At 39.2% G+C, this 20,788-nt stretch overlaps 1 protein-coding gene across 4 annotated transcripts in view; it reads right to left on the reverse strand.

Moving 5' to 3' along the window:
• Positions 1–244: 244 nt before the first annotated feature.
• The window catches only part of C10H12orf42 (chromosome 10 C12orf42 homolog), a 190,280-nt gene continuing 169,736 nt past the window's right edge, over positions 245–20,788 (reverse strand). For 3 of the 4 annotated variants that reach the window (XM_030821931.1, XM_030821933.1, XM_030821930.1), the window contains 2 exons: positions 4,285–4,656; positions 245–863 (listed from right to left, as the gene is read on the reverse strand). In XM_030821931.1, the coding sequence (XP_030677791.1) occupies positions 415–863; positions 4,285–4,656 (821 nt within the window). In that variant the 3' untranslated portion in view covers positions 245–414. The remainder of the gene's footprint in view (positions 864–4,284; positions 4,657–20,788) is intronic. The other variant, XM_030821932.1, reaches the window with a different exon arrangement.

The following is a 20,788-nucleotide window of genomic DNA, read 5'->3' on the forward strand; positions in this document are numbered from 1 at the left end:
TTTCCCAGTCTCTCTTTAGAAATTCTAAAGGCCCTTAGAAAACATCCTTAAGCCAAAGGCAAAGTTGGCAAGTGAAACCGTTTACCTGCGAAAGCAAAACAAAGAGGGGTCCTCACAATCCCACGAGGCACGTTGCAAAGTGGCACGCGATGTACCCCATCCCTATTGTGAGGCACAAATTCTTTGTAACACTGGGAGACACCGCAGAACAAAAATAACTATTAGAGATGCTTCAAAAGGAACATTTTTGGCTGCGCTAGGGACTTTTGACATTATTTATTAGGTTCAAAAATGCTTCACAAAAGCCTAACAATGGTTCTGTGGAAACCAGTACATCTGAGGCCCTTTCTGTTGTTCTGAGCAGGCATTGATTTGAAGATGGGCAGCACTCGCCGAACAATTCCCTCGCAGCGGTCAATGTAAGTGAGCATTCACCACCGGCCTAGAAAGGGCCTGTGAACAAACCGTATGGAAACGCCGGGTTGGGCGGGGGGGTGCTGAGGAGCAAACCTTTATTAACCTCTTGGAGGGGAAATGGGTGGAAGCACCGGCCAGCAGAGGAAGGGGCGCTCCTGCCAGATTGCCATGGAGGGAGGCGTCCGCCTGAGGCCTCCTGTCCCGCGGGGTATGAGGATGCTTGGGGAGCATCTCCGGCGCCATGGCAACCGCGCCTCTTCGAAGGGGATTTCCGGACGCGCCCAGGAGTCTGCTTTGGATGTCGGGGTGTGCCTGAGCGCCTGCTGGGACTGCCATCCTCTCCTCCCGCTCCAGCTCTGTGTTACTCCGGCCGGCGCTCTGCAGGGCGCAGGGGGTCTGGCTCCTCCTGCAGAGGCCGATGGCAGTGGAAGGTCTGGCGGCAGAACCTGGAAGGCAAAGCAGGAAAGCAGGACAGAGATTAGGCTCAAGTGTGCGGGACCCACACCGCGCCCCCGCGACAGCTGGACGTCTGAGAAATCAACATTTGTAATGTGCACAGAGGGGAAAGAAAAAAAAAACCTGACATGATCCTCACCTGCCTCCCCATATTTCTCTAAGAAAACAAAAATGCTATCTATTCCTTTCCTATTCTTTGAAACCACCTACCCAACGCCTCAAAAAAAAAAAAATAGCTTTTGCATAATCCTCAGAAAACTTTCTATTTCAAGGAAAACTGTTCAAAACTCCTAAAGAGAGAGACACAGAAGAATCAGTGGCTAAAATAGGGCCCGAACTTCTAAATGAAGGGAAAGTTTGTGAATGGAAAATTGTCAAGTGGAGTTATTAATGGATATGTAGAAGCAAATGTGTCTACAGCTCCTGTAGGCTGTCAACTGATGATTTTTTTAAATACAGGAGGCTGTTACTTCATGAGTTTTATTGGAAACTTCAAACCAGCTGAAGATTAAAACAAACAGTAAATTAACCTAAGACTGGGTCTACATCACACACACATATCCACTAATACTAATAAGTTTGACTTTTTTCTTTCTTTGCCCAATGAAATAATTTTTTCCATACAAAAGATACGCTTTTTTACAACATAGCCAAGACTGCTGTATGTGTGTGAATATATATATTCACATACATATATTTACCTACATTTTCATATATATATATAAACTTCCATATTATATAATATATTGCATATATAAACTTCAAGATTTATATATAAATACATATATAAATCATGAAGCTTTTACCTGAGAAATTCTGCCCATTGACCTACACAAATTAAAGTCTAATTCTTCAGTAGTGACTTAAGATAATTTACGTGCCTTAAATAAAAAATGTATGTGCTTTAAATCACTTTCTAGAAGATTTCAAAAGGTTTTTAATAGCATATAGATGTCTAGAATATTTGGAGCAACTCAGATCATTCCAAAATTCAAAAAAAATACGTAAAATAATTAAAATGAATAGTACCTTCCTAACAGTGGATGTCAAACAGCCAGTCTATCTTTACGTAATTAAGTTTAGTACATCACACTCTGTTCTATGCCTAGTATGTACTGAGCACCTCCCTCTGCACATTCCACATGCCCAAGTCAAACAGTGAAAATTTTTTTGTGAATCTGAATTCTCCAATGCAGGAATCACTTCCTGAAATAAAGGCAGAATGGCATTTTAATATCTCCAAGTAAATGAAAACTTTCAAGCATGTTGCTTTGTGAACACTAGGTGCTTCATAGCTGTTGATTTGGATTTCTGGCCCTGTCAGATGAACCATTCACTGCCATCAATATTCAGTGCAAGAAGAATCCTCCAGAGAACAATGATGTAGCTTTGGAGTTTGGAGCAACAGGGCATGACCTAGACAGGATATGCTTTCCTATGTCTTGAGCCAAAAAAATAGAAATTTCCTTCCCTGAAAGCAATTTAGTAATGATACATTTTGCAACAAACTATCTTAAAGGGACAGTGTGGTATAATGAAATAAAGAGCTCTGGGGTCAGGACTTCATAGATTCAAACCTTGGCACTTGACCTGGCCTAAGTCTCTTTGTCCTTACCCGAAAGATGGGAATTATATTACCTACTTCACAGGGTTGCTAGTGAGATTAAGTTTGTTCATTCATTTATTAGTATTTGAATGCCCAGTATGTGCTCGGCAGTATTCTAGACCTTGGGGATACGGAAGGAATATGGCAGGCAATAAAAAGTAGGGAGGAAAAGCAGACTAAAAAGTAAGTGAATGAATAAATTTTAAGTGCCAGCTGGTAATAAATCCTGTGATGAAAAATAAACTGAGAAAGGAAGTTGAGAAAGACCTAAGCAGGTGACATTTCAAGTCAAAGACTTAAAATGAGAAAGGAAACTAGCTAAGTATTGGAGGAAAGAATCTGATAAAATGTTAAGCATTAAGTGCATGGCAAGTGCTCAGTACTCAAGGGTCACTATAGTCATATTTAGAACCTGGATCTAGAAATATTCTGACCTGGATTCTACACTAAACCATAGGAAAATAACAGTTTCTATCTCAGAGGAGAGTTATGTGGATCAAAACTGAAGATGTACATTCCAATTTCGACATATTGCCTTGTTCATAGTAAGAATTCAAAAGTGTTAGCCAACCAGCATCTTCTGTTTCCCATCACCAGGCCCAGCCTCCCAGAAACAAAGGAATCTCTGACATAGGCTTTCTGGAAGAAGTTCTCCCAGCCCCCTGCTTGAGCACTTCTAGCCCATGCAGTACATTCTCTTCTAGTTCAAAGAAAGTTCTCCTTTATATTGAGTCAAAATCTATCTCTTTTGTCTTCTGGTCAATTCCAACAAATTGTACAAACATGCGGAGGGAAACCTACCTCAAAAAGTCCCTATAAAGCAGGGGTGTCCAATCTTTTGGATTCCCTGGGCCACATAGGAAGAAAAAAATTGTCTTGTTTTGGGCCATAAATAAAATACACTAACACTGATGATAGCTAATGAGAAAAAAAAAACAAATAATCTCATGTTTTCAGAAAGTTTACGAATTTGTGTCGGGCCACATACAAAGCATAGACCATGAGTCGGACAAGCTTGCTATAAATGAAAAGACTATATGACATCAGTCTCATCCTTCTTCTACATGACAGCTCTTGGAATATTTGGAGATCCACATTTTTTCCTTACATTTTCTCTCCTCCAGTCTGAACATCAGCACCATAAGTACCACCACCATCATCACCACCCCCATTAAGCCCTTACTGTGTTCAGGAAATTTTATTTATATAAATCATTTAATTTGAAGTAATAATTGTCATTTTTTACAGATGAAAAAACTGGGCTGCAAAAACATTCATGAGACTTGATCATGGCTACAGAGCTGAGATGGGAGAGAGTTCATATTTGAGCACAGTCAAAACTTATCCCTTCTGGGCCACGTCCTTACTTAGAATCATTCCTCCTATATTCTGTGCTATGAATTCACAACTTCCTTGTCTGTAAAATGGGGATAATAGTATGATCTGCCTGAATATTATATGAGGATTTCATAAAATAATATAAAATGCCTAGCACAGTGTCTAGCACATGGTGAAAGCTTAATAAGTGGGGCCGGAATGGTGATGATAATAGCTGTCATTGTCAGGTGCAATAACTGAATCATCAAATTACCTGTCATCAACTCGCACCTGCACCTGTTCTCTCCTCCAATATAATGCTTGACAACAAGAAGAGTTTCATTGAGGACTGGCTATTACAGTTCTTACGGTACCTTCTAGAATAGGACTGGCCATGAAGTCAATATTTTTTCTGTTTATATTGAAGTTAAAAACAAAATGTGACCAGTTGAAACAAGAAGAGTCAGTAACCACAACATGATACTTACCAGAATTTTTCTTGGGATTGCTCGAGGGCTGGCCCTTAGGTCTTGTGTGTCTGTTGATGTGTATGCCTTGGGCCTCCAGGTGAACAGGATTTACTGAGTGTGCCCAATTAGGCTTTTTTACCAGTTGTTCCAAAAATGAACAGTTCCAAGCCTGCTTGGGTGCTCCTCTGGCTCTCTCCTCAGTTTCTCCTCTGGCAGTGAAAATCAATGGGGCCTCATCAGTTTCACTGGATGGTGCTGGAGAGGAATGGAGTTCTTCATAGCTTTCTTCATCAAAAGAAACTGTGCTTACAGAAGACCTGGGGACTATGTACTGGCAAGTACGAAGTAGTCTTTTACACGACATTGAACTTTGAGTCCTTTCTGGAAATACTGTGAAAGGTAAACACGTTCGTTTGAAAAATTCACCAAAAACACCTGCTAAATTAATGGCAGGAAGGATGGAGTCAGGTAATATGTAAACTTTTGGTTGCTTGTTTTGTGTTTCTACTCTGAGTAAACAAAAATGACAGACTGGGATAGCTGGGTAGGAGAAGAAGAGGAGGGGAGGGTCTGGAAAGGGAGGTAGAAGACAGGATGTTTGTGCTGAGTTCTAGTTATGTTGAAGGCACTGCATGAGGCCCCAGACACGTTTGTCACTGAATCCTCAAAAGAATCGTATCTAGCAGATAGTGTTATTATCTCTCTTGCGCAGGTCAGAAAGCTAGTTTTCAGGCTTATGGGTTGCATTGTGTTTACCCCCTCCCCTCCCTGCAAAAAAAGACATATTAAAGTCCTAACCCCCAGCACCTGTGCATGTGACCTTATTTGGAAATAGGGTCTTTGAAGATGTAACCAAATTAAGATGAAGTCATTCTGGATTAGGGTGAGCCATAATCTAATAAGACTGGAGTCCTTATAAGAAAAGGAAACTGAGACACACAAAAGAATGCCATGTGAAGACAAAGACACAGAGGGAAGACCCAGGTGAAGACAGGGGCAGATATTGGAGATACCCTGCTGTGAGCCAAGGAACACCTGGGCTACCAGGAGATGGAAGAAGCCACAAGGAAGATCCTACCCTAGGGGCTTCAGAAAAAGCACAGACCCGTGAACACCTTGATTTTAGACTTGTAGCTTCCCAAACTGAGAGAATACATTTCTGTTGTTTTAAGTCACCCATTTTGTGGTAATTTATTACAGTGGTCCTAAGAAACCAATACAGGCTTAGAGCAAGTAGCTTGCTAAAGGTCACACAAATAATTAGCAGAGTTGAAACTTGGATCCAGATCTGTCAACCCCATAGCCCAATATTGACCGCTCAAGCCACTCCTTTTGATGCACTGTCACATGGTAAAAAACAATCTCAATTGCTTAAAACTGCCCTAGAATATTGTAAAGAGCACAGAGAGAAAAGAGCTATACCACCCACATTGATTCTTATCCAGCAGTTGATGTGGGTTTCTTTACCTAATTCATTTCCACTGGTAAACTGACAGCCTACTCTGTCAACTCGAACCATTCATATCTACATTTCTAGCATCTCAGTAGAAAGTAAACAGGCAAAAAAGTCCCCAACTGTCAAAGATATTAATGAGCAGAGCTGGTGCAATGCCACATTTCCCTGTCACTGGTGATGGTGGCCTGGAGGAGATGGAGATAAGACAGTTTAAAGATATATCTAAGAAGCAAATCTGGCTTCTTAACCAATTTGGTAGTGGGTTGATTATGGGAGGAAGAGGCACACAGAAAAAGAGAAGAATAATTCCCCAGATTTACAACTAGATGAATGGTAGAGGGGCATGCACATGTGCGCACATGTGTGTGTAGGTGTGTGCTTGTGTGTGCATGCAAATTTAGGATTGAGATTTGAGTGTTGAGATCTCTTTTGGGGAGAGGAGTGCTGTGAATGGGATGAAAAGATACAAGTTTCATTTGCCTTTATCTTATTACCCAAGCCAATTCTTTTTGAGATTCTTGCTTCCATATAAATAAAAATGAATTATGGTTTGTTTCTAAGTTAAGATATTCTTCACGGTGCTGTCAGTGCAAGCTCTGAAGGTTGAATCCTGATTCTACAACATACTAGTTGTGTAGCCTAGAAAAAATTCTCTAGGTTTACTCTGCTTCAGTTTCTCATTCATAAAATAGGAATAATCATATCTACCTCTAGGAATATTATAACTATTAATAGTAGATTAGATAATGCACATAAAGTATTTAGGGTAGTAGGTGGCATTTAGAAAATGCTTGACAAATATTGAACATTATATAGTATACTAGAGTTTACATGGAAAAATACTTACTATGATACATAAAATTATACAATTTTGATTTTTAAGAGGCAAAGAATAAAAACTGGAAGAAAATCAAATTAACAGTTGTTTCTCAGAGGTATAATTCAAACTCTGGGTAACTTCTATGTAATATTCAAATTTTATCCACTGAATATGTTTTACTCTTATAATTCAGAAATCATTTTTAATTAGACAGTGCAGATAAACTTTAGACAGTCAATGTAGTTTAGCATTCCTTACCATTTATTTAATCAGATGACCTGTCATCTAACAGTAACATGGAATGAGATCATTCATGGAGGGAGCAGGATGAGGAAGGATAAGTGTTTAGAGCTTTGGGATCTGATTGGGTGAGGTGTTGAGCAGACTTGTCTGGACAAATAAAGGGCAATTTGCAGGAAGGCATTGGGCCTGAGGTAGCATGAATAAATGACCTAGCTTGCTATGATATAAATTGTGTCCCCTAAAAGATACGTTGAGGTCCTAACCTCCTGTGCCTGTGAATGTAACCTTATTTGGAAATCAGGTCTTTGCAAAGATAATTAAGCTAAAATGGTGGTCCTTAATCCAATACGACTGGTGTCCTAATAAGAAAAGAAAACAGAGATACAGACATGCAGGAAGAATCCCATGTGATAAGGAAGGCAGAGATTGGAGGGGTGTACCTACAAGCCAAGGAACACCAAATATCACCAACAACTACCAAAAGCTAGGAAAAAGGCACTGAACAGCTTGCTCCTTCAGAATCTCCAGAAAAAAGCCAATGCTGCTGGTAGCTACATTTGGACCTCTGGTCTCCAGAATTGTGAAAAAATTAATTTATGTTGGTTTAAGCCAGGTGGTTTGTGATACTTCCTTATAGCAGCCCTAGAAAACTATTATACCTACAATAGCTCCAATTTACACATGTTGTCCCAGAGTACAGTTGACCCTTGAACTGAGCAGGTCCACTTATATAGGAATTTTCTTCTGCCTCTGCCACCCCTGAGGAAGCAAGACCAACCCCTCCTCTTCCTCATCCTCCTCAGCCTACTCAACATGCAGACAAAGATGAAGACTTTTATGATGATCCACTTCCACTTAATGAATAGTAAATATATATTTTACGATTTTCTTAAAAACATTTTCTTTTCTTTAGATTACTTTATTGTAAGAATACAGTATATAATACAAATAACATACAAAATATGTTAATTGACTATGTTATCAATAAGCTTCCAGTCAACAGAAGACTACTAGTAGCTAAGTTTTGGGGGAGTCAAAAATTATATGCAGATTTTCAACTGCGTGAGAGGTCAGCACCCCTAACCTCTGCCTTGTTCAAAGGTCAATCGTAATTATTAATACCAGCTCTTTTCACTCAAAAAAAAGTGTCCAGATTTGGGGGACAGAAAAGAGGGAAAACCAGGAATTGGTAAATTTGAAATGGGAGCAGGAAAAGGTTAGAGTTCTTGAGTTCTACCAAGTAGAAGCAACCATGCTGGAGTGTAACAACTTGTAGCAAGACACATATTTCCTGAATTCAAGGCACAGTCAAATGGCAAAGAGGGCATTGGCCGTGCCAGGTGCCCAGACACAGTCCTCCTGAGCCACAGTTTTGTCTGAGAGTGGAGACCAAAGCAAATGCCTTCAGAGGCCAGGTGGATGACAGAAATGAAAGAAGGGTCCAAGTGGGGATACCCTAGGGTGATATGTCCCAGTATAAGGGGCCAGAGACCTTCAGATCCTGTCTTTTATTGCCATGAGAGAATGTGGGTCCACTGTAGACAGTTGATATAGTTTGTATATTTGTGCCCCACCCAAATCTCATGTTGAATTGCAATCCCCAGTGTTGGAGGTGGGCCCTGGTGGGAGGTGATTGGATAATGGGGACAGATTTCTCATGAATGGTTTAGCACCATCCCTCTGGTGCTGTTCTTGTGATGGTGAGTGAGTTATCCTGAGATTTGGTCATTTAAAAGTGTGTGGCACCTCCTCCCCTTCTCCCCTACTCTTTCTCTCTCTGTGTCTCTCTCTCTCACTTGCTCCTACTTTTGCCATGGTACTTCCCTTCTCAGGAGTCAATTAAATCTCTTTTCTTTGTAAATGACCCAGTCTCAGGTATTTCTTTACAGCAATGCACAATAGTCCTTCTGGATTTTCAGGAAAAGCAGAAATATGTATTTTTATGCATGTGAAAACCTCTGAGTTTTAAATGTTAGTAACATTTTGGATTTTTTTAATGTAGTGTGAGATACACAAAACACGACTGCTCTTGGAATCATCAAAGGCCACCAATTTGTGTCTTTGGCCTATGCCAGCCTTGTAAAGGCCACGCTATTAGTTACCTCCTTTCATAGAATCTTCACCCCAGAACATGATTTTATAAATATTCAGCTTAGAACAGTGGGAATGCATTTGCAAACCCTGTGTGCAAGCAGATTTTAGAACTCTAGAAATCTGGTCTACCTCCAAAACGTTAGGCTTTTCATTTTCATTTTAATTGTTTGCCTCATTTCATCTTAGAAAATGTCTATCAGAATTTGAAACAGTAGACAAATTTAGCAGGCTTTGCCAAATGCAGAGAAACATTTAGAATTTTTCAAAACAATAGCGCTGGATCTCTTGATTTTAAAGGAAAACAAACAACACTAGAACCAATAGCATTCTATCTGCCCTTGTTCTGTTGTTCAAATACCAAGAACGAGATGGAAGGCCTGAGGTACTTTATACACTTTCGCATTCCAGGAGTTATGGGTTAAAAGAGACCTTAAAAGTCATCTGAGGCTAAGCCCCCACTAACTTCAATATCCACCTCTGTTTAAATACCTTCAGGGAACTGGATCTATGACCTGTGTATTAAAGATTTCACTGCTTCTCAGAAGAGAAAGTAACTTTATATTTGCAATATTAACAGGCATTGTGTGTGTGTGCATGTGCATGTGCATGTGTGTGTCTCTGTGTGTGTGTGTGTGTGTGTGTATTCCTTATACTTAAGTATAGGGGATAATTATTAAAGCTACTAGGTATGATGTTGGGACAGGTGGTGACTGCGCTTATTTATTTAGTTATTCAATCAATATTTATAGCTTCTACCATATACTAGGTACTACCCCAATGATTACCTAGGCCAATAGAAGTGATCCTTTTAAGACTAAGTTGATCAGCTGATTTATTGCAAAATGAACTTCAGCAAACCAGAACCTTCTAGTGTCTCAGACCCCTGAATGAATTTTGGGTTACCTCTATGATACAACTACAACTACCAGGTTGCCTAAGTGTCTAGAGCAACCAGTTGTTTTGGCATTAAACAATCAGAAACAGAGACTGTTGGAAAAGGAAAGTCCTTTTGCAATCTCCAGTGGCTTTTATTAATAGTATTCTTTATAATTTTTGAAATCTACCATTCTAGATAGTGACAGAACTTGAGCCAAAATCTATAGCCCATGACTTAAAGTCCAGTGCTTTTTGTTACGTGACACATCTCTTGCATCAAATACAGTATTTCTCAATCCTGGCTGCACATCAGACAATACCTGACATGCTTTTAAAAATATAAACACGTGCTCCCACCCTTGACCAATCAGTGAGAGTGGGACCCTAGTATCTGTTCATGGTAAATCCTTCAGTGATGAAAATGTATAATCAGGGCAGGGAGCTACTGATCCCAGTCACTCATCAGAGATTTCAGGTGCTGTTATCATTTTTATTCAGTCAAACAATCATGAATATACTAGAGCTATAAAATCGATAAAGTCTTTCTCCTTAGGTATCTTTCTATAGATGGTCTTCATTTCAGAAACCAGCATTATTTGCTCCTTTACAACTTGCATGTTCCTTTACATTTTGTTTTCATACCAGTAACTCCACTTGAGCCTCCCAAAAACTCTCTGGCTTACTCATGTTACTGAGGAGGAAACAGAGATTCAAAGAGAGGAAGTGTCTTGTTACACCCCCTTCTTAGGCAGTGAAGAAGCTGAGTTTAGGACCCAGGTCTTAAAATTTGGGGAGAGTTTTATTTTTCTACTACACAATCAATGCCAGTAGTGCCAGAGGATACATGTGACTCCCGTGAACTGGGCTTGATGAAGCGAGGTGGATGCAAGTGGTCATGGTGCTAACAGCTAACAAATGCTGGGCACTGACCATTGGCCAGGCCCTGCTCTATTGTCCATGCCTTGGCCCATAGAAAATGCTATCAGCATTATTTCTAACATACAGAAGAAGAAATGATATCTTTAAAAGGTCAAGTACTCTACATTGCCCAAAGTTCCAATGAATAAAATGAGCAGGATCAGAGTTTAAACTATCTGCCTCTCGAGGACCAACATTCTTAACCGTGTCCTCCAGCTTCCTTAGGCTACTGACACAAGGGCACAACTTTTCCCAACTACTGACACATTTGGGGTTTTTTTGGTGTTTTGGTTGTTAAAAAATTCTTCCAAGTATTCAAGTTTTGCCAGTTCTTTTAATGTGAAAGCATCTCTGTGTCTTATTTTGCAGCACAGGACTTCCATCTGTTGCCAATTTTATCTGAAGTAATATTATGGCAGATGATTTCAATGTACAATAAAATAAACAATGTATTTTACAGAAACAACTTCTCATTCCCTTTGAGCTGCAATCAGTTCATGATAAATCTTGACAAATGCTGATATATTCATTTTCAGTTTTGATTCAATAGAAAAAGACAAATATGGTAACTCCTGTACTTTCAGCCCCTCTGAGATACCAGCGAGCTGACCACTTCACACCCACTTCTTGTAGCTATCCCTTAAAAAATAACTTCTATGTGTTCATTTTTCCACTCTGTCTTTTCCTCTCTGTCATGCTTGTAACTCTAGCATGTTCATGTTATGAAAAAACTAGAGGCAATTGTCCTAAAAGGAGAAATGAAACAGAGACAATTAATTCCCCAAAGCTCATTTTGCCTTTCTCTCTAGGCACAAATAACAGCTTGAAGCTAATCAATTTCATCTCCAGCATATCTAAAGTCCAACATAAACCTCAAATAGGTTTTCTATTAATGCTAAAACTCCAGTGTTAGGCTTTAAAAAGTATTCTTAGACCACATAATGGGGTTTAATGAAGGCTGCCATCTCCTATTCAGCTTTTTAGCTAACCGGAAAGTGAAAGTCATTTTTAAGCTAATAGGGTTGAAGCAAAGGAAGAGTCTGAGATGCACCACACTCAAGAGGTGGCAGAGTTTGGAGGCCAAGAGCACAAGCACTGGACCCAGACCACTCAAGTCAAATCTGTGCTTTTCCCCTTCCTGGCTGTGTTACCCGTTACCTAGGCCCAGCTACTTAAGTGTTCTCTGCCTCAGTTTTCCCATTCATAAAATAAAAATAATGATAATATCTATCACACAGGATTGGTATGCAGGTTAAATGAATTAAACAATAAGAGTTTAGAGCAGTACCTGCCACATAGGACATACTTAACAAGTCTTAGCTGTTATTATCGTTGTTGTTGTTACTTCCTTCCTCTCTCCCTCTGTAGCTCCCGAATGACCTCTTTCAGTGACAAGGACTCAAGTAGAAAATTATATCGTTTTCATCCATGCAGGGTTTGCCTCATCTTATACATTTCTTCATTCAAAAATATTTATTGAATGCCTACTATGTGCCTTGTCCTGTACTTGACCCTGGAGATATGACAGAATAAGGCAAATGTATGCCCTCATGGGGCTTGCAATCTACAAGGGGAAGGCGGCAAAAGCAGTCCACAGTTACGTGATTATAAATAGTAGCGAGTGATATCAATGAAAAACAAGGTGCTGAAACAGAGAAACGTGAGTGGAGACCTGTGAAGATGATAGTTAATCTGAGACTAGCCTGAAGGCTGAAAAGGGTTTAGTCATTTCAGGAGTGGAGAAAAAGAGTATCCCAGCCTGACAAAGACAGATGTGTTTTCAGAACTGAGAGCAGCCCGGATGGATGGAGGGAAAGGGCAGGAGAGGTGTTGGGATGTTGCACAACATGCGATAGAAAGCAACCAAGGGTTTTGAGAGCAGAAGCAGGTTAGAAGGCAGCCGGCAGTTGCCCGGTGAAAGGTGATGGCAACTTTGATATGACTGGTAGTTTTTTACAGTGAATCCAAATAGTCAAACCAGGATCTGTTTACCTAGAGCAGAAGCCTCTGGAACCGTAAACTAGTAGGAATATTTAAAAGGTAAATTTGATGAGATGTAGGAGGCTAGTTATGAACTAGCTTGAGAATAAAAATCTTCTGGGGACCAGGTTTAGAGAGAACCTATATTTTAGTGAGTTTTGCCTCAAGGAACTCCACCAGTTCCCCAAGGTGAAAGTCTGAAAAAGATTCCTTCATGGATTTGACAGGAGGAAGAGAAATCATTGTGAAACATGGCCAGGGAATTCTTCATAACAAAAGCATATGAGGACCTTGTTCTAGCTGAGGGAAGGGAATCTTTCCCACTCCAGCCCCCTTTAGCCTTCTTGTCTTACTTACCTAAGAGAGAGAAAAAAATGCTAAGAAACACTTGTGAAGGTCACAGGCACACTTACTAAAAGACTGAGATTTAATCATAAGATTATAGAATCTTTCCCCTCCATCCACACCTTATCATCACACCAACAGGGCTTTAGTATAATAATGGTGGATTACAACTAAATATGTTGCAAGATGCAGCCTCTGTGTGAAAGGGTAGTTAGGGAATCTCAAAGTCCAGAGAATAGGAAAAAGAAAGAACACTGGACAAATTTGAAGCCTCTGGCCCCTACAGCTACAACAAACATTAACACAACCCGACATCTAGCCAGATTAACATAAAACCTTATACTAAAGATTTGTTTATCCCAGTTTCTATTACCTGATACATCATACTTGGTTTTCAATAAAAATTATGAGGCATACCAAAAGGCACAAAAAGATACAGGCTAAAGAGACAAAGCAAGCATAAGAACCAAATTCAGATATGATATGGATATTGGAATTTTCAAATAAAGAATTTAAAATAAATACGATTAATATGGGCTCTAATAGAACAAGTAGACAACATAAAAGAACAGATGGCAAGGTAAACAGAATGATGAAAACTCAGAATCAAAAAGAAATGCTATAAATAAAAAACACTGTAACAGAAATTAAAAATGCCTTCGATGGGTTCATCAGTAGATTGGAAATGGCCAAAGAATCAGTGAACTTGAAGATAGGTCAATACGAACTTCCCAAACTAAAATGGAAAGAAAAAAAAAACCCAGAACATACAAGAACTGTGGGACAATTTTCCAAGGTGCAGCATATACATAATTGGAATACATGAAGGAGAAACGGAGAGAATGGGACAGAAAAAAATATATGAAGTCATTATGGTTAAGAACTTCCTAAAATTAATAGCAGACACAAAACAGTAGATCCAGACATCTCAGAGGACATTTAGAAAATTTACAGGAGACATACACCTTATAGAAGAATGAGGATAACAATTACAGTGAGAGATCTATTGAACAACATGGTGACTACAGTTAATAACATCATATTGTGTTTTGAACATCACTAAGAGGGTAGATTCTAAACGGTTTCACAACAAAAAATGGTAAGTATGTAAAATAATACATAAGTTAATTAACTTTATTGGGCCATTCCACAGGTATATATATTTCAAAATATCACACTTCACACTATAGATATATATATACAGACACATACACAGACAAAATGCTTTTATATATATACACACACATGCACTGATGCAGTATATATATATATATACACACACACAGTACTAATACAATATATACATATATATACACATATAGTACTGTATATATATACTGATACCAATATATATACTGATATAAATAGTATATATACACACACACTATTTTTATTTGTCAATTTAAAATTCACTTAAAAACAGATTACAGTAGACTTCTCATCAGAAATCATGAGAGCAAGAAAATAGTGGAATAAAATATTTAAACTATTCAAAAAACAGAAAACACCAACCCAGAATTCTATATCCAGTAAAATTATCCTTCAGCACTAAAAGAAAAACAAAGACTGTTTTAGACACACACAAAAGTGAGAAATTCATTGCCAGCCTACTTGCCCACAGGAGAGGTTAAAAGAAGTTTTTCGGGGAAAGGGAAAATAATATAGGTCATAAACTCATCTACATAAAGAAGAGAAGACTTGGAGAAGGAACAAATAATATGAAATCTTTTTTTGTCTCATTCTTGATTGATCTAAAAAGTAACTGCTCCTAAGAAAAATTACTGCCTGTTTCATTCCAAAAAAGCCCCCTGTGACCTCCATCATGTCTCCTTTTCCTGCTTTATTTTTATTTGATTAACCATATACCATATGTGTAACTGTTCACAAGTTTAATGTTCATTTCCCTCACTAGAATGTAAGCCCCATGAGGGTAAGCACCAGCTCTGAGCCATATCCCAAGCACTTGGCACATAGTAAATTCTCAAAAACTTATACTGGAAAAAAAAAAAAAGAATGAATGAATGAATCCCTCATCTCTCCAGTGAATGCTCTTCAGTATTACAGTGTCACCCTACTCCATGTCGCCAGATCACCTCCATCCTCTTCTGCAGAGTTCCCTCGGGGTAACTACTTCACTTCTCTTTCCTCAGAGATTGGTCCACATTGCTCAGTTTATCAAAGTCACTCATTCCAGCTCTAGTCACCACAGTGGCTTGCCCCCATCAAAGGTGGAAAACAAGTTTTGTCTCAAACACCAGTCCCCCAAAATTGGTTGTGGTATCAGTTTTTCAAGAAAAGTTCTAGGGCTGTATCTTGGTTCATGGAGCAATTACTGATGTCTGCCATGGATGTGGGAAAGTAAAGTTGCTACAAGAGGAACAGGCATTTGTCATAGCTCAGGCACTCTGCTAAGTATAAATGTGCCTTTTCCTTCTGAGAGAAGGATAGTCTTTCTCCCAATATCACTCAACCACCCCCTCTCTCCTAGTAAAGGGACACATGGGTCAGCCTCTCATCATGCAACAGAAGATAACTGCAGAGTATTCGGATGTAGTTCATCCTCCTCCCAGGATACCGCCTCTTCCCCATGACATCATCAGCCTTATTCAGTTGCATGTAAATCACAGAAAATCTCCAGCCTAGGGACACAGATTTATATTGGAAAGTTTTATTTTTAAATGTCTGGGCTAGACTACAAATTGTTTCAAACATGAGATATAATTTTAAAAACACTGGTCTGAGAGCCAGAGCATTTGGTTCTAGTGGATACATTGATTCATTGAATGAATGTCTCCAGGCATTGGTTTCCCTATCTATAGAAAAATAAAAATGATCTCCAAAGTCTTCTCCAATTTTAATAAGCCTATGAGATTCTGAGTAGTTTTTTTTTTTTTTTTTTTTTTTGAGACGGAGTCTCGCTCTGTCGCCCAGGATGGAGTGCAGTGGCGCAACCTCGGCTCACTGCAAGCTCCGCCTCCCGGGTTCACGCCATCCTCCTGCCTCAGCCTCTCCGAGTAGCTGGGACTACAGGCGCCCGCCACCACGCCCGGCTAATTTTTTTTGTATTTTTAATAGAGACGGGGTTTCACCGTGGTCTCAATCTCCTGACCTCGTGATCCGCCCGCCTCGGCCTCCCAAAGTGCTGGGATTAAAGCGTGAGCCACCACGCCTGGCCCTGAGTAGTTTTTTTTTAACTACACTGAGCATTTTTTTCTTTAATGAACTTCATTTAGTTATTTTTTGAAACACTATGTTACTACATGAAATTGGTATTTTGTAGGTCAGAAATGGTCAAATATAGGCCATTTCACATATTACAACTTAATATCATATGTACAAAAGGGTATACATATACACATGTTAACAAATACATAAAGAAAATAAATAGCCCCAGACTCACCCAATTTCATTATATGAGTATCCACAATGTATTTGTCCATTCTCTTATTGACAGACATGGGGTGAAGCTCAGTCTTATGTTGTTTTTGTTTTAATATTACCAACATGCTGGGCACGGTGGCTCACGTCTGTAATCTCAGCACTTTGGGAGGCCAAGGTGGGTTCATTGCTTGAGGCCAGCCTGAGCAACATGGCAAAACCCAGTCTTTACAAAAATTACAAAACGCTAGCCAGGTGTGGTGGCATGTGCCTGTAGTCTTAGCTACTCCAGAGGTTGAGGTAGGAGGATTGCTTGAGTATGGGAGGCAGAGGTTGCAGTGAGATCACACCACTGCACTCCAGCCTGGGCGACAGAGCAAGACTCCATCTCAAAAAAAAAAAAAAAAGTATTACAAACAAGGCTTCTGTGGACACCCTTGTATATGTCTTTTTGTGCATGTACCCTAGTTTCTCTAGGAGTGCCAAGTCATGGGGTGTGCATATCTTCAACCTTATTATAGAATACCCATTGTTTTCCAAAATGTTTATACCAATTTACACTCCTATAAGCAGTGAATACAGTTTTCTGTTGTTCCATATCCTTGCCAACACTTGCTATTACCTGAATTGTTTTTTGAATTTTTGCCTCTGTCAGGTAGAAAATGGCACTGCATTGTGGTTTTAATATGTATTTTCCTGACAAAGAATGAACTTGAGTGTCTCTCCTCCCACTAAATCTTTCATCTGAATTGCTTACAAACTGTATAATTGTGGGCTGAGTTTCAGTCCCTTTCCTTTCTCCTGCCCCGTGTATTCTAACCAGCTGGTGAATAGTGACATAGCCCTGGAGGACACAGTGGGGAGCTCTTGGAGAATCCACAATGTCAATAATCTGCCTCTAAATGAATAACCAGGATTTGACCTTCAGGTATTGTACTCACACAGTTCAACTGCCATGCCCCAGTGCAATATTTCACATCGTGCTAAAACCCTGGTGAAACACTATTTTGCATGCAATTAAGTACTTGAATGATTCTTTCATCTAAATGATTAACTTATGTCAACCACAGCTTGCTAGAGACAAAAACGCCTTGTGCTACCTGCCTACATTATTAGTCCAGACAACACCTTAGCTTTCTTATATGAGGCTGTTTCCAAGTCTTTCATTCTCCCCACTTGAGAACATACATTTTCTCACTGACTCTTTTAAAACATGATATTAAGATGGGAAAAGGGCTGATATTAAAATTCGAAGGGCTGTACATGTGAACCTTTTAAATCACATCATTCAACAGCACATATTCAGGAAACCAACCCTTCACTGTGTTTATTCTTTAAGAAAAAAAAAGCGAAAATGTTTTCCCTTCATGCTAGAGAATTCAACAGGAATGATGATCTTTCTTAAATGAACCTATGGATAAATAATTCTGATGAATAAAATTAAGGAGAAGAGTGGGGAAAGAGTCACACAGGGAGTCAGAAACAATTGAAAAAGAAATCCAGGCTACCCCCAACCCTAGTCTTTGTTGAAGGGATCACCCGAGATCTACGTAGATATTATTTTGAAATTTAGAGCTTCAACTTGTATGAACAAGAATACCCATGCTGAGTTTTTGCATGCCCCTGTGAAACAGCAAAAGGACTCGACAGACCCTATTCTTGCATTAAGGCAACACACTGTGGAAAGCCTGAAAATAAACCATCTATGCTTGATTAATTAGGTTTGTAAGTATTGTTTCAGAACCAAACAATATTTCTAAAGATTTCAATAGTTCAAAGATTGCCCTATGGCCGTCTGGCCAATACATCTTCTAACACAGGCGGTTTACAAGCATTTTTCTTCCCAATATGTTGTCTTTGGTTGGTGCGACATTGTTTGAGTGCAGGGCTATTTGGGTCATAGTGGTTTTCTCCTTCGCACAGCAGTGGTGCTGAGCACAGCACTTTGACCATACATCTTCCATGTCATTTCCATCAAAGGCACATGATACTTCCTGGTGACCAATCAGGAGTGGTCCAGCATCCTAACAGAGGGCATATTGGCAAACCAAGCTTCCTTAATGACAGCCATTGTTCAAGGCCAACAAAAGGGAGGTCCTGAATATTAACATGTGGCCTTGTGTAAAGGTCACCGGTATGGCACATCCATCATATTTCACAACCGAGAAAGAAAACGTTATAAGTTCTGTCAGAACCTACTGCTGTCCACATAAATGTATTAGGCTGACAGGTGACACCAACAAGGCAGATGATCTTGAGTGATGATATCCTCTTTCAACAAACATCCTTTCACTTCTTTGAAGCAGCAGCAGACATTACAGTGAAAGATAATGGTTAAGGAATATACCTCAAGGCCACAGGGGGTTAGAATAATCAGGCAACCCAATTGAAATATTAACTTAATAACATGTAATCATTACACCAAACGGTATCTCCTTCTAACAGGCATAATTTCCCACACTGAGAAGAGAAATCACATATTTTAACACCTCAGAGTCTTCAAGCATCTTCTTAATGGTAAAGACCGGTAAATCCATGAAATTTCTATCAGTAAGATTTAGACTGTTGATACAGTTAGTAAAAGAGAACTTACTCAAAGGCCTGAGTTTACTGACAATGCCATGTTTGGTTAAATGTTATGTAAAGCAAACTATAATGATAGAACTGAATGGAGCTAGATTATGTCACATGATTTCAATATTAAACCTAACAGCAAATAGCAAGCTTTCTTAACTGACAATTGTGCTTAGAGACAGTTCTATATTCAATATTAGAGATATGGGGTTCTGGTTATTAAATACCATCTTTTAAAAAAGTTGGACTTTATTTCTAGTTAAGAGATTTGAAAAAAAATAATCAAGGAAAAGATTAGTGAATAAGCATGTATCTCATCTGCTGCTTATGCTCACAACAATCTCCCTGTCTACTGAATGACTGCAGTTATTTCTTGCTGTATCCTCATTGGACACATTGTAACAATGCCTTAGGTGAGTACACCTTTTTGTTAAAAAAAAAAAGTTGTAAATTATTAGAGGGAAGAATATGCATCTTTATGCTTTTCTGAATCCAGCCCAGTGCCTAGCATGCCACGCTCTGTGAGTGTTCTATAGTTGTTAAACAAATGCATTAATACATACAAATAACAATTCTAAGCACTTAAGAAAGTTTTTTAAAAAATTTCTGGTTGGCAATGCATTATTAAACGTATATAGTAATTATGTTTTATTCTGTCTTCTCAGATGTGCATGTGCACACACACACACACACACAACTTTCTTTAAGCCAATAATCCTACTACTCTAAGTGGTTTAAATGAGAACTTCCTTACTCTAGAGTCTTCCTTTCTCTGGCTGCAATGGGAAAATCACCCAAGGTGATACCCTACCCCCATCCACAGTTGATTGGTCAAGGTTTGTGCAAGTGACTCATACTTGGACAATTAGACTCCTTTGATGGACTTTTTTTTCTTAGGACTTAACAGACCACATCTCAGTACCTTTATGGAGGCAGATGCTGGCAGCTATTGGAGACCATGTTTTCATATTTCACTGTTTTCACTGCAGAGGCTACAGTGAGCAAAAGAAGATGACATGCAGGAAGAATGCGAGGCACAGATGGAGGTCTCAGGACTGTTGAAGATCCTGGCTCAGAGCTCCCTGAGGCCAACCTCACCCCAAATTCCATGTGCTTTGGATATATGAGCCACTTCCCTTTTTGGCCAGTGTACTTCAGATAGATCTCGGTAATGTCTAATTGAAATAATTTTAATACATTAGTTGCTGTTATTGTATTTCGTTAACTAAAACTGCATCTTTTAAAAACGTTTAAACTGGTCTCGCCACCGCAAATGTCCAAATTCATAAGAATGCATTAGGTTCATCTGTTATTTCTCTTAAAAAAAATGGAATGCTTATGAAAAAGATACTTTGATAAGTTGTGAAGACTTGTTTTATCCTCATAAATATGGCCAAACTTATTACCATCTCTTAATGAATTCAAAAAACAAAAGTAACAATGACAATGCCCCAGGTAACAATAATGCATAATTGCATATTTCCTACTGGTTATAAAATACTGCTCAGTTCCATTCTATTTGTTCCATTCTGCAGATGATGAAGGAATAGGCTTATAGAAATTAAGCCTGCCCAACTTTTCAGTGGTAGAAGCAATCTTCTACGCTGGCTATAAAGTACCTAGAACCATGTCTAGTGCCCTGTAGCTGCATATACATATATGTATATATATTTCCATTAGTTTTCCTCCAACTCTTTTTTTGCCTCCAAATTCTGGCCTTTTCCTGCTATATCACTCCTAAATGCTATCAGGGCAACTCCTGAAGCAGATTTCTACAGCCTCCCTTTCTGACTTACGGCAACCCATGATCCTCTCTGCCTCTGTTTCCCATCAGAAAG

The sequence above is a fragment of the Nomascus leucogenys genome, chromosome 10 (genome assembly GCF_006542625.1).
Source record: "Nomascus leucogenys isolate Asia chromosome 10, Asia_NLE_v1, whole genome shotgun sequence".
Classification (NCBI taxonomy): domain Eukaryota; kingdom Metazoa; phylum Chordata; class Mammalia; order Primates; family Hylobatidae; genus Nomascus; species Nomascus leucogenys.